This window comes from Lepus europaeus, chromosome 1 (assembly GCF_033115175.1).
Source record: "Lepus europaeus isolate LE1 chromosome 1, mLepTim1.pri, whole genome shotgun sequence".
Lineage (NCBI taxonomy): Eukaryota > Metazoa > Chordata > Mammalia > Lagomorpha > Leporidae > Lepus > Lepus europaeus.
Window position 1 is genome coordinate 26,169,146 of NC_084827.1, and position 13,484 is coordinate 26,182,629.

Here is a 13,484-nt window from a genome sequence, read left to right on the forward strand (position 1 = left end):
GAGGAGTGTCAGCAGGCAGTGAGTACTCTGATTGCAAAGAGATTAATACCCCAGACTGGAAGGTCTTCTCTGATTACAAATCTTAATATCTGGGAGCACATCACTAGTTGTGTAATGGAAATTAAAAGAAAATCCTGTTTTCTTTAATAGAATTTACTTGTAAACATCGTGTAAAATGAGCCACATTATTACTAAAACCAGGCACAAATTGGATAGAAAGGGCTAGGAGTGGTTTGTGGCATAGTGGGTAAAGCTGATACCTTGCAGTGCTGGCATCCCATATTGCCACCAGTTCGAGTGCTGACTGCTCCACTTCTGATCCAACTCTCTGCTGTGGCCTGGGGAAGCAGTGCAAGGTGGCCCAAGTCCTCGGCTCCCTGCATCTGTGTGGGAGACCCAGAGGAAGCTTCTGGATTCCTGGCAGCTCAGCCCCTGCTGTTTCAGCCATCTGAGGGGTGAACCAGAGGATGCCAGGCTTTCTCTCTCTCTCTCTCTCTCTCTCTGCCTCTCAAATAAAATAAATAAATCTTAAAAAGGATGTAATGAGGGGTCATCACAGTGTTACACACTGTCTTGTCAGTGCATGTGAGAACCTGTGTAGGTGATTAATTGTATAGAACTTGATGCCAAGGAAATCAGTACAAGACGGGTGATTGTATCACAGTCATATCCTGGATGCACTATGTATTTATCCACTCTGTGGCTTTGTAAGATGTTTCCATGAGGGGAAACTGGAAAGAATATGCACTAAATAGTTCTCTATTCTTCCTACTGTGCAAGAACCTGCAATTATCTCAATTTGAAAATGTCTACTATTAAGAAAACATTTCTTAAGATTAAATTATATAATTTCCAATCAAATTTTATGTTAAAAGTGAAGGTAATCCTGGCCGGCGCCGTGGCTCAATAGGCTAATCCTCCGCCTGCAGCACTGGCACCCCAGGTTCTAGTCTCGGTCGGGGCACCAGATTCTGTCCTGGTTGCTCCTCTTCCAGTTCAGCTCTCTGCTGTGGCCCAGGAGGGCCGTGGAGGATGGCCCAGGTCCTTGGGCCCTGCACCCGCATGGGAGACCAGGAGGAAGCACCTGGCTCCTGGCTTCGGATCAGCACAGCGCACCGGCCGCAATGCGCCAGCCACAGCGGCCATTGAGGGGTGAACCAACAGAAAAGGAAGACCTTTCTCTCTCTCTCTCTCTCTCTCTCTCTCTCTCTCTCTCTTTCTCTCTCACTGTCCACTCTGCCTGTCAAAAAAAAAAAAAAAAGTGAAGGTAATCCCCAACATGCCTAAGAAAGCAAAACATAGGAAATTAAACCAAGACTTCTACAATAAAGAAAAGTTGAACAATTTACTTGACAAGTTAGAATTCTCTTCACTGTCTTTGTTATATTAGCTTTGCCATTTTTTTTTAAATAAACATGTCTACAAGTGTGCTCTTCTAATTACACAAAATGGCACCAATGATCACCAAAGTTAGTGCCCTTTTGTTCTCTGAAAATTTACCTTCATCAAGAGAAGGTGGTTTGCTTAGCAATGTCCTGCATCTTTCTTGCCTACATTTTTTTTCCAGGCAAATTCAGCTAAGGCATTAATATTTTTTAAAGGAATGGAAAAAGTCTCTTATAAAGAAAACATTAGCAAAACCCATAAATAACTCAAATGATTCTGCTGAAAATTATGTAAGAGCTGTTAATCTGAAAGTATTTAAAATGGTAGATAATGTTTTTTGGTGAAGTCTGAAGAGCTGAATTTTGTGTTTTTTTAGATTTATTTATTCATTTGAAAGGCACAGTTACAGAAAGGCAGAGAAAGAGAAAGAGGTCAGTCTTCCATCCTCTGGTTTACTCCCTAGATGGCCGCGACAGATGGAGATGCACCAATCCGAAGCCAGGAGCCAACAATTTCTTCTGGGTCTCCCACATGAGTGCAGGGGCCCAATGACTTGGACCATCTTCTGCAATTTTCCCAGGCCGTAGCAAAGAGCTGAATCAGAAGTGGAGCAGCCAGGACTTGAACCGACATTTTTATGGAATGCCAACACTGCAGGCAGCGTCTTTACCTGTTACACCACAGTGCCGGGCCCTGTCTTGTTTTAACATATTAAATTTTGGGTTTTTTATGGATCTAGATGGGGACCTATAATTACTTTAGATGCAAGTGGTAACCTTTTTATTATTTTTCTGTGGAGAAAATATCAGAATTTAACCAAAGATCAGAAGACAATTGAGTCTTCATTTAATGTATTTGAGACATTATTGTAGTGACAGTGTTCTTATATGTTATTTTCATTTTTAGTAGCTTGTAAATGGGAGATTTCAGTTATCTGGAACAGATACTATCATTTTCCTTGATAAATTACATTCAATTTTAATTTAAATCATTTTGATTTTAGATACAATGAAAATTGTTTGATTTGAGATCATATTAAAATAAAACTATTAATACTTGAGGTGGCACAGAAACTCTTTACATTGATTATTTCTTGAGGAAAACACTGTGTCTTGCTTCAAAATGAATTTCAGGGGAAGGTGTTTTAGCACAGCAGGTTAAGCCTCTGTTTAGGATGCCTGCATTCCCTTACAGAATAGTAGTTTATTCCATTAATTTCTGTAACAGCTGGTGAGAGAAAGAGAGGGGGGACGGGTTAGGTAGGTAGGTATTGAGATCCCATAAACTAGGCTGGGATACAACAAAAGCAGGAGCCAATCACTGCACCTGAGTGTCACATGTGAATGGCAGCGACTAAATTATTGAGCCACCGCCTACTGCCTGCCAGAGTGTATACTTGCAGGAAGCAAGAGTCAGGAGTCAGAGCTGGGAGTGGAGTCCAAGTATCCCAGTATGGGACAGGGGAAGCTGAACTGGTGTATTAACCATTGGCCCAAATGTTCACCCCAGAAACATATGTTCAGCAGTGTATCTTCAGGCCTTTTACTTTATTAAAAAGAGAGAAAAAAAATCCTCCAAAACCAACACAGGATTCCACATGACCCTATGGACTGTTCTTTCCAGTGCTGGGATCTGATGGCTTAATCACTGCTGAAGACCTCTCAGTGAAGTCCCAACCCTGACCTCCCTGATCAGGCTTGCCACACAGGATGCATCCCACGTCTCTCCAGTCCTGCTCTTCCAGGGCCCCCTTCTTGAAGCACCCTGTGTGTCTCCTCTCCCCTGCAAACCTTGGGAATGTGCTGGCTGGGATATCTTCCTTTTCATTGACTTTTCATACAGTTCCCCATACTGTCATTCTGTTAGTTAGCATTGCTGCTATTCATCTCTTTCTAGCTTTTTTTGAAGCTGTTTTTTTTTTTTTTTTTAAAAAACAGGTAACATGATCCATTTGCAGTTCTTTAGCAATGGGTCAAGTCTACTTTGGGTGTTTCTTGACAAGTTCTCCTGAGCATTTAATATTGCATTTTTTTATAGTTTTATTTATTTGAAAGGCAGCAAGATAGACATATAAGCTGTTGAACTCTAGAGATTTACTATCTTTTACTTTGAACAAAATCACAATATAAAAGTACGCAAGAAATTTAATTGGATACTGATATAATTAGATAACCTTCAGTCTTCTCTTAATAGGTAACAGAATTCATCATTTTTGCATGATTTATTCTTGGCTTTAGTCTGTATGTCACTGTCACTAAATGATCACATTTATGTATTTTTTTTTTTTATTTTTAAGCTGGATAATGCAGATGAACAAGCAGCCCAGATCAGAAGGGAGCTTGATGGCCGGCTGCAGTTGGCAGAGAAAATGGCAAAGGTAAACTATTGACTGTAATGTATGTCACCACATCTCTTTACTTAGATTTTGGACAGCTGAAGGAGTTCCATTTAAGTAAAGAATGGCAGCATAACTTATCTTTTTGTGTACTACATGTTTGCCTCTTAGTCTCAAATATCTGAAAGTATATTACCTAAATGGAACCTATTATCCATTTTAGATATCTAAACTTTAATATGGGGAATGTTTGAATTCAGTGGTAACTTTTGCAAATGCAATGCCTGAATGCATGAAGTAACACCTTGACAGTAGGGACTCCGTTTTGGAGCACTTGAGACTCCATTCTGGGAAGGTGCCCTCTGACACTGTGAAACTCTGGTCTGAAACTATGATCTAAAACAGTTGAACAACAGCAGTCCACTACATCACACTTGGCAGAGCACAGAAACCCCCTAGCATGATCGCTCAAGCTTGGAAGTAGATAGGCTACACCTGGGTTAATGATAAAAATGTAATTTGTCTATGTCCTACATATGATTAAAACCAATACCTGGATTAATGTCAAGATTATAGTTGGAATTGTTAAGATTGTAACTGGTATTGTCAAGATTATAATTGATACTAGTTTCTCATAGATTTTTAGGTCAGCCTGACCCCGGTAACCATGTTTCCCCCCCTGTTCCTAGCAACCATGAATTCCCCTCCAATTTTGTGGTTTTTGCCTTTATAAACCCTGTTGCTTTGGGCTTCAGGGTCGAGAGTTCTTTAGGGCATGAGCCCACTTTCCACCACTGGCAATAAAGGACCATCAAATTTTATCAATGTGTGGAGCTCCTTTGTTTGTACTCGCTCAGGTACAACAAGCAGCCAAATCTAGAAGAGTTTTAATACTGCACCAAGCAGAGTATAGTCAGGAAAAATCTGCAAAATCATGTAATATATTTCAAAATACCTACCACAGTGCTTGGCACAGAGTGCTGCCAATTTTTGACTGCATTATTAAATCCATGAAAATGTGATTTGAACTTTCTAGGAAAGAGTCTGGCAGAAAAAAATGATTTTTTTAATATTGTAATTATTTTATTTGTACAATCCCTGCGTTACTGTGAAAAACTGATTTCAAGCAAAAGTGGGGAGTTTCTTTTTATTATACATTATTTTATTTATTTGAAAGGAAGAATTAAGAGAGGGAGAGAGAGACAGAGAAGTCTTCCATCACTGGTTCAGTCCCTAAATGACTGCAATGGCTAGAGCTGGTCCTGTTTGAAGCCAGGAACTTCTTCCAGGTCTCCCACATGGGTGTAGGGTCCTAAGCACCTGGGCTATCCTCCACTGCATTTGCAGGTGTATTATCAGGGAGCTGGGTTAGAAGTGGAGCAGCCAGCATGGACTTAAACCAGTGCCTATTAAGGATGCCAGCGCTGCAGGCAGTGGCTTAACCTGGTGCACCACAATGCCAGCCCCTGAGGAGTTTCTTAAGTTAGTGCTTAAGGTTTTTAGATCGAATGGAACTTAATTGTCCAAATCAATTTATTTCAGTTATATAAAAGTTTTAATCATTTCCAATAAAATTGTGGCTATAGTGATGTTGATTACTTTAAGATTTTCTCTTCTGCTGAGCAAAAATTTGGAATAATATTCAAATAATTGAATAATATATAGTTATACTTTCTGATAAATCTCTTATCTGTCTATGTGTATGTCTATTTTTCTTTTTTCCTTTCTCTGTCTCATAAAACAGACATTAAAGTGCACAGATCTTGGGCCAGCACCACGGCTCAATAGGCTAATCCTCCACCTGTGGCGCCGGCACCCCAGGTTCTAGTCCCGGTTGGGGCGCCGGGGTCTGTCCTGGTTGCCCCTCTTCCAGTCCAGCTCTCTGCTGTGGCCAGAGTGCAGTGGAGGATGGCCCAAGTGCTTGGGCCCTGCACCCACATGGGAGACCAGGAGAAGCACCTCGCTCCTGGCTTTGGATCAGCAGGGTGCGCTGGCCGCAGCGGCCATTGAGGGGTGAACCAATGGAAAAGGAAGACCTTTCTCTCTGTCTCTCTCATTGTCCACTCTGCCTGTCCAAAAAAAAGAGTTTTAGTTTCCAGCTTGATGAGTGCAGATATATACACTGTGTGTAACCAGCTCTCAAGTCAGGATGGTGGGCTTTTCCAACACTCAGGAAGATATATCCCATGTGGTTAATTTTAACAGTTTGTGTGCTTCTGCAGAGAAAGTATGTTTTTATGAATATGCATTTTGAGAATGCTAATGTTTATCTAAATGTATGATACAGAAAAGGTTCAGATATTGGAGACAGAGAAGAAGAAGGAAGTAGGGAGAAACTGGGTAATAAGGATAGCATGGGTTGTGAAAGTCACTCCAGAGGTACTTGAGAAAGAATCTCCAGATGTGTGAAGATACAGGGTGCTATGAATGAGGAAATGGATGGTAATAGTCACCCCAAGGGCAGTGAATGAAGGGACAGCATCCCTCATTAATGTCCCCTGGAGAGGGAGAGAGGCAGTGAATCATCCTAAAGAATCAAATGTAGAATTCATAGACTAGAAATCAGACTGCTAGAAACTATTGGAAGCTTTAGATGGAAAAATGCTTTACCTGAAACCTTTGCCTGTGTTATTGAACCTGGCTTTTCTTAAGGACCTGAAGCTAAGAGAAAATCCGGAGAGATGCACCAGACAGCATGAGGCAGGGCACTGAACTTTGCTCAATATTTTTAATTTCCTTGCTTGTATATAGATGGTACCTGAGACTGCATGTGTTGTCATAAATTAAACTTACTCTTGCAGAGGCCTGGATGAATATGTCATGCTTTAGAATAAAATTTAAATGATTTTCTACAGAGTTACAGAACACAAAGGAAAGCCTAGGATGTGTACTTGAGCTCATGTCAGAGCAGGACAAAGCTTGCCAGTAACCCATGGGCTGAGTGAGAAGAAAAGATCAGTAATGAACATGTGAAGCCTTCTTCTTTTGGGACCACTCCCCCTACAAAGCTCTCTCAGAGATGCTGATAAAGTTGAATAAGTGTGCCTAAAGAAGTGAAATTGATGGGGTTGTAAGGAAAAAATACCTCCCAAAATAAGACACTTTTTGGTGAAAAGTTTGACACAACAGATAGAGCAGGCTTCATTGCTTCCATTTCAATTTCAGCAAATTGAAATCATGTTAATGAAAGACCTGCAAGGCTAATTACAATTTACTGACCTTGTTGCTGTATGTCCTTATGATCATCTTATAAACCTATGAGGCCAAACCATGAATTTTATAAATAAGGAAATTGAGACTTATGGTAGATTATTGACTACACCAAGCTTACATAACACATAAGTAGCTGAGGCAGACCTTAAACCCTGGCCTTGACTCCAGAGCCTGAGCTCACGCCCTTATATCTGCTACCTATCTGTCTGAGAAATGGAGAGTGTGGTTTATTAATCGTTTATAGTTGACCGTCAGAAACACCTGCTTCCACACTTCACAAATCAGCAGGACATAATATCTATAAAATCGCAAAGCAAAAATCTTTGTCTCAATGCCAGTTTGATGAGAATAAATGTGAATCTACTATAATTTGGAATAAAACATATAAACACTCTGGTGGTTTAGTTACGATTGAGATCAGCTTTACAACCAGTGGCAGCTCACTTGATGCCTTGATCCAGAGACTACAACCTACATTTAACATGTTGATTGTCCCTTATGTGAGATGCTTGGGATCCAAAGTGCTTTTGATTTTGGATTTTTTATTTTATTTTATTTTTTATTTTTTTGACAGGCAGAGTGGACAGTGAGAGAGAGAGACAGAGAGGAAGGTCCTCCCCCGCCGTTGGTTCACGCTCCAATGGCCACTGCGGCCGGCGCATCACGCCGGTCCGAAGCCAGGAGCCAGGTTCCCCTCCTGGTCTCCCATGCGGGTGCAGGGCCCAAGGACTTGGGCCATCCTCCATTGCCTTCCCGGGCCATAGCAGAGAGCTGGCCTGGAAGAGGGGCAACCGGGACAGAATCTGGCACCCCAACCGGACTAGAACCCGGTGTGCCGGCGCCGGAAGGCGGAGGATTAGCCTGTTAAGCTATGGCGCCGGCCTTGATTTTGGATTTTTTTTGTGGGAGGTGATGGCTTGGAATACTTGGCCTGTACATAATGGGATATCTTGAGGATAGGACCTAGGTACAAACATGAAATTCGTTTGTGTTTCATAGGTGGCTTATTCAGAGTTTTGAGTGTGACCTATCACATGAAGTCAAGTGTGGAATTTTTCATTTATGGAGTCATGTCAGCATGTGAAAGTTTTGGGTTTTGAATTACTTTGGGTTCACATTTTAACTTAGGGATACTCAACCTGTATAGGCAAGGAAACAAAGCAGAGTTCTGCTTGGAGTAGCTAACTATCTCAACCCCAGATGTCATCGAATAGGTAGTTAAGGAAACTTGAGAAAAATTGGAAAAAAAAGGAAAAGGAGGAGGATGGAGAGTGGGAAATGTCATTATATTCTTAAAACTGTATATATGAAGTACACAAAAATCTGTTTTATATAAAATTTATAAAAAAGTGAAAAAGTTTAACCAATGGGAAATTGTTTATGAAACAAATATTGCTTTTGTATATGCTGTGTTGCAGCCATAGTGAACTATGCTCTATAGTAGGTGAAATCAGGACATTTAAACCATGTTTTATTGCAGCATCTCAGTTACACAACTAGAAAATACCACTGTGTCTAATTCAATTCTGATCAAAGAGATCAAATTTAATACGTGTACTCGTCTGATGTACAATTATTTTTGTTATTTCCAAGTGGGAAGCAACACAAGCAGGCTAAAGAAAGCTGATGAAATACTATCAATAAACTTCAAAGCTTTAAAACAGAGTTGTGAGTTTCCTCAGAGAAAAATAAATTCTAGTCTAGTTGAGTCCATGCCAAGTTTGAAAATACAGATAAAAAAAGTCAATTTTGGAAAAGCCTGCCAGTCTCTTGGTTGACAGATGATATTGAATGAAATGTTTTAGTTAAATACAAATAGATTATTTTTTCATACTTCTAATGCTATATTTTCCATAAAGTAACACCATGGAAATTTGAAAGAAAATATATGTATCACAACTTTTAAATATGTCATATATTTGCCTTTTGCTTTGCTAAAATATCATTTTAATGAGTCAAAATTATGACCTTCATACAAGTATCAAATGGACACACAATAAACTTTCTAGTCAATGTGTGATTCATGGTCACACCAGTTAGATATTAAAATAAGTCCAAAGAGCATTTGATATTTGGGGGGCTTGTTAACAGTAGATTCATGGATTAAATATAAAATTGATTTTAATTCTAATACAGACTTAAACTGTAGATCCTGAGTTTTCTTACCAGACACAATTTTATAAGATAATATGGCACTGTCTAGAATTTTTAATGAATAATAAATAGTAAATACATTGTCCCCAAACGTCATTTGGTGGCTTTTGCTTCAAATTACATTGAAAAGACCTGCTTATTTCTTTTTTGTCTTATATCTGAGTTTTAGATGATTTTTCTGACAACTGTTAAAGGTAGCCCCAAAATATAAACATGTTTTTATGGTTTATTTTGTCTTTTTATCTTCTTTTGCCTTTATTGTGTTGCAAACTTACTATTTTAAAATGCTGCATCAAACTATTGAGGATTGTTAAAACATTACCTAAGATCTTCTTTGAGAAAGTTAATTTTTTAAAAAAGATTTATTTAGGGGCTGGCGCTGTGGTGCAGTGGGTTAAAGCTCTGGCCTGAAGCACCAACATCCCATATGGGTGCCGGTTCTAGTCCCGGCTGTTCCTTTTCCAGTCCAGCTCTCTGCTACGGCCTGGGATATCAGTAGAAGATGGCCCAAGTCCTTGGGCCCATGCACCTGCGTGGGAGACTGGGAGGAGGCTCCTGGCTTCTGGCTTCGAATTGGTGCAGTTCCGGCCATTGCAGCCATATGGGGAGTGAACCAGCGGATGGAAGACCTCTCTCTGTGTCTCTACCTCTCTCTATAACTCTTTCAAATAAATAAAAATAAATCCGGCAATGGCCAGAGCTGCACCGATCCGAAGCCAGGAGCCAGGAGCTTCTTCCGGGTCTCCCACACAAGTGCAGGGGCCCAAGGACTTGGGCAATCCTCCATTGCTTTCCCAAGCCATAGCAGAGAGCTGGATTGGAAGTGGAGCAGCTGGGACTCGAACTGGCACCCATATGGAATGCCAACACTGCAGACCAGGGCTTTAACCTGCTGCGCCACAATTCTAGTCCCAGAGAAAATTAATTATTAGTGTAGATATCTTGTGAAAATAATATGCAGTTTTCATATTGGTTATATGGAAATGATTTTTAAAAGGAATATGTGGGGGTTGTATTTGGGGGAGGGTGGAAAAATAAACAGGTGGCCTGAGACTCTGGGACTGATTCATGATTTGATGCCAGATGTTTCTTCCCATCCCATGAATGAACTGTGGCAAGGGAGCCAGAGACTGTGGGTGCTGATTGACAAGAGCAGGCACCATCCAGTCCTGTTAGAGATGCGGATTTCTTAGGTTAGATTTTGAATGATCAAGGGACGCAGCAGTGAAGGCAGTCATTTTCTGGGGCATTAGACAGTCATTTGAAAGATGGCTGCTTTGGGCTTTCACGTTATGCCAGGCTTCCTGCTGTAAAGCTGGATAACCTCTACCTTTAAGAGATAACAGCTGACAGCCAGGTGGGCAAAGGCTAAACAGCCTGGAGTGTAAGGGAGAACTTGCCCTCAATTCGCTGTTTGGGGAATGTAAGTTGGTATAATCTGCTCCGAGGAAGTTTGGCACTACCTATCTAAATATCAGCATTTGTAATGTCCTTTAATTGAGTGACAGAAGCAGAACTCTGAACAGATAAAAGGATTGCATGGTAATGTTAATGAATTACACCAAGAGAATAGGATATTCTAAACTGATTATTATTCTTTTTTACACTTAACAGTTTCTGTCATAGGTTAATCTTTTTTTTCAAATGTAATTTTTTTTCTAAACTGTAATGAAAACAGCCTACAAATTTATGTACGCAAGGGATCTTGGTACACTGATATAACATGAAGATCAACTGATTTTTAAAATGTGTCCAGATTACTATTTAGGAATAGGAGAGTTTACATTTGAATGCTTATTTATGAAAAGTAGACCCTCCCAATGGTGCACACCTATGGCAAGAGAGAGACATGTTGTTGAAATGTTTGTTAGCTGTGTATTCTGAACATTTTCTTATAGACCAGTTACCACAAGCATTTCAAAGCTAATGGTAGCTCATTAAGATTTATTCATATATTAAAACATTTTACATGCATGTTCTCAGAATTTGTTTTTCCTTAAGGAAATCTTATCAAAAATAAATTTAATGTGAAAATATATCTATGTTATTGATTTTGTACCAAAATGATCCTCAGTAAAGTACATAATTATGGTACCTTTAAGATAGATTCAAAGTCATTGAAGTCTGAGGCTTTTTAAACCTGCTGATTAAAGTAGAATAGACACATTATATTGAGAGTATCATCATTTCTAAAACAGTGGAATGTATGTGTCAGAAAATCTTTGATGTTGAATTGAAATGTGACTTGTGTAACATTTTTATTCTAAACATTATTTTCAAGGAAAGAAAATTCCCCAAATTTATATCAAAAGAAATGGAGGCTATGTACATAGAAGAATTGCGGTCTTCAGTGAATTTGCTAATGGCCAATTTGGAGAGTCTCCCAGTTTCAAAAGGTGGTCCAGAATTTAAATTACAAAAGTTAAAACGTTCACAGAACTCGGCATTTTTGGACATAGGAGATGAGAATGAGATCCAGCTGTCCAAGTCCGACGTGGTACTGTCATTCACCTTAGAGGTAAGAGGCTCGATCCAGGTTTGCTTCCGACAGCATAAATGAAGCCACGCAATAAGCTTTGCTGACCTTTGTGGTAATGTTTGGAATTTAAAGTGGTAGATTATATATTGAAGTTATTAAATTATTCTTCATTTGATTGGTAGTAAGAGTGTATGTATGAATGAATGCAAACTGCCCTTTAAAACAAAACAAAATAGCAGTGTTAAAATTAAATAATGAAAAATTTGAGAATGTGGGCTTTCTTCATGCCAGCTAGGCCTAGTGTAAGTTAATTCATTAAGTAAGCATCAAGGCACATTGGGGTGAAAATAGGATTTAACCGTGTAATTGAATCCTCTGTAATTTGGAGCTCCTTTCAGGCTTCTGGGTAACCCTGTTTTTAATCTATTTCACCTGTGGGGTTATCTGTCCAGAATCAAATCAAATAAACCAGTGGCATTGCACAATACTGGATACTATAGAGGGTGAGCACTAGAGAATTCTTCCTTTCCAGGGCTTTCAATTTCATTGTAGGCACAGTAAATATTACAAAAACAAGAACAAATGTCATGCTTTTAAAATTGTGCTGCCCCATACTTCAGTTTAATCCCTTTTATACAAATCTTGGGAACCAAATGTTCTGATACTCAGTACAGCTACTTATTGGTGTTTTTCATAATTACATTTCTAAATTGCTAATCTGTTTATCTGAGCTAATCTTGATGTATGTCTAGGAATTTATATATCATCATACATACACATACCCACTTACTGCAGACATCTTTAGTTTCTAGAAGAACTTATTTGTGTAAAGTACAAAAGAAAATATTTTATCCTCATAATTAGGAGTACCAGATTACTATTCAGTTTAAATGTCAGTTTCCCCAGCCCTCATAAGTCTGTTCTGTAAGTAAATACTAGGAAGGTCAAGCTTAAGTTTATAGATCTTTTATATGAGGTCCTTTTTTGTATTGTTCTATTCCTGGTACTACTGCTTGCATTTGCTGATTAATAAATAAAATCACATACAGTCTTAGGAAGTAGAATTCAGTATTTCTTTGTTGGTGTTTGACTTATTTGGTTTATGGCAGAAAAAGCAAATGTCTACTTTTGTTCTTTTCCCTTCATTTACTCAACTCTGTAAGAGAAAATCAAGTTCAAGATAACACAATTGCCCCTTCATTTTTTAACTTCCAGGTTAATGACTTCTTTGTATGTTAATGGATTAAATTTAGTGTTAGACTAGAAATACACAACTTTCTCCTGATTTCAGGCTCATTCCTGGGTTTTCCTAATGACCTTACCAAATAAATTTGACTTTGGTTTTCCTTTCTTTAAGTTTTTTTTTTTTTAATGAAGCAAAAATCATTTTAGTATACACTTTTAATTTTTTAAGATTTATTTTATTTTTTGAAAGACAGGGTTATAGAGAGACTTGGGGTAGAGAGAGATTGAGATTGGCATCTTCCATTCGTTGGTTCACTCCCCAAATGGCCACAGTGGCCAGATCTGGGCTGTCAGAAGCCAGGTGCCAGGAATTCAATCCAGGTCTGCCATAAGAGTGGCAGGAGCTCAAGGACTTGGGCCATCTTCTGCTGCTTTTCCAGGTACATTAGCAAGGAACTGAATTAGAAGTAGAGCAGCTGGGTCTCGAACTAGTGCTCAAATGGGATGCCAGCATCACAGGCTGCAGCTAAACCTGTACTGCAATGTTGACAACTAGTATACATTTTTCTAACAAGAGTGTAGCATTTTAATTCATTGATGGGAAAAAAAATTTAAAAGAAATAACTTTTAGGATGTATAAATCCACCATTAAATTTCTGTTAGACATTCAGAGCTGCAGTTTAGAACTTTTTTTCTGTTGTTAAAACATCTTAAATAATTGAAAATAATTAG

General features: G+C 39.1%; 1 protein-coding gene across 5 annotated transcripts in view; it reads left to right on the forward strand.

Annotated features, from left to right (window-relative positions):
• Positions 1-13,484, forward strand: part of CADPS2 (calcium dependent secretion activator 2) — a 628,355-nt gene that overhangs the window by 251,500 nt on the left and 363,371 nt on the right. For all 5 annotated transcript variants that reach the window (XM_062206262.1, XM_062205893.1, XM_062205984.1 and 2 more), the window contains exons 4-5: positions 3,683-3,763; positions 11,370-11,606. In XM_062206262.1, the coding sequence (XP_062062246.1) occupies positions 3,683-3,763; positions 11,370-11,606 (318 nt within the window). The remainder of the gene's footprint in view (positions 1-3,682; positions 3,764-11,369; positions 11,607-13,484) is intronic.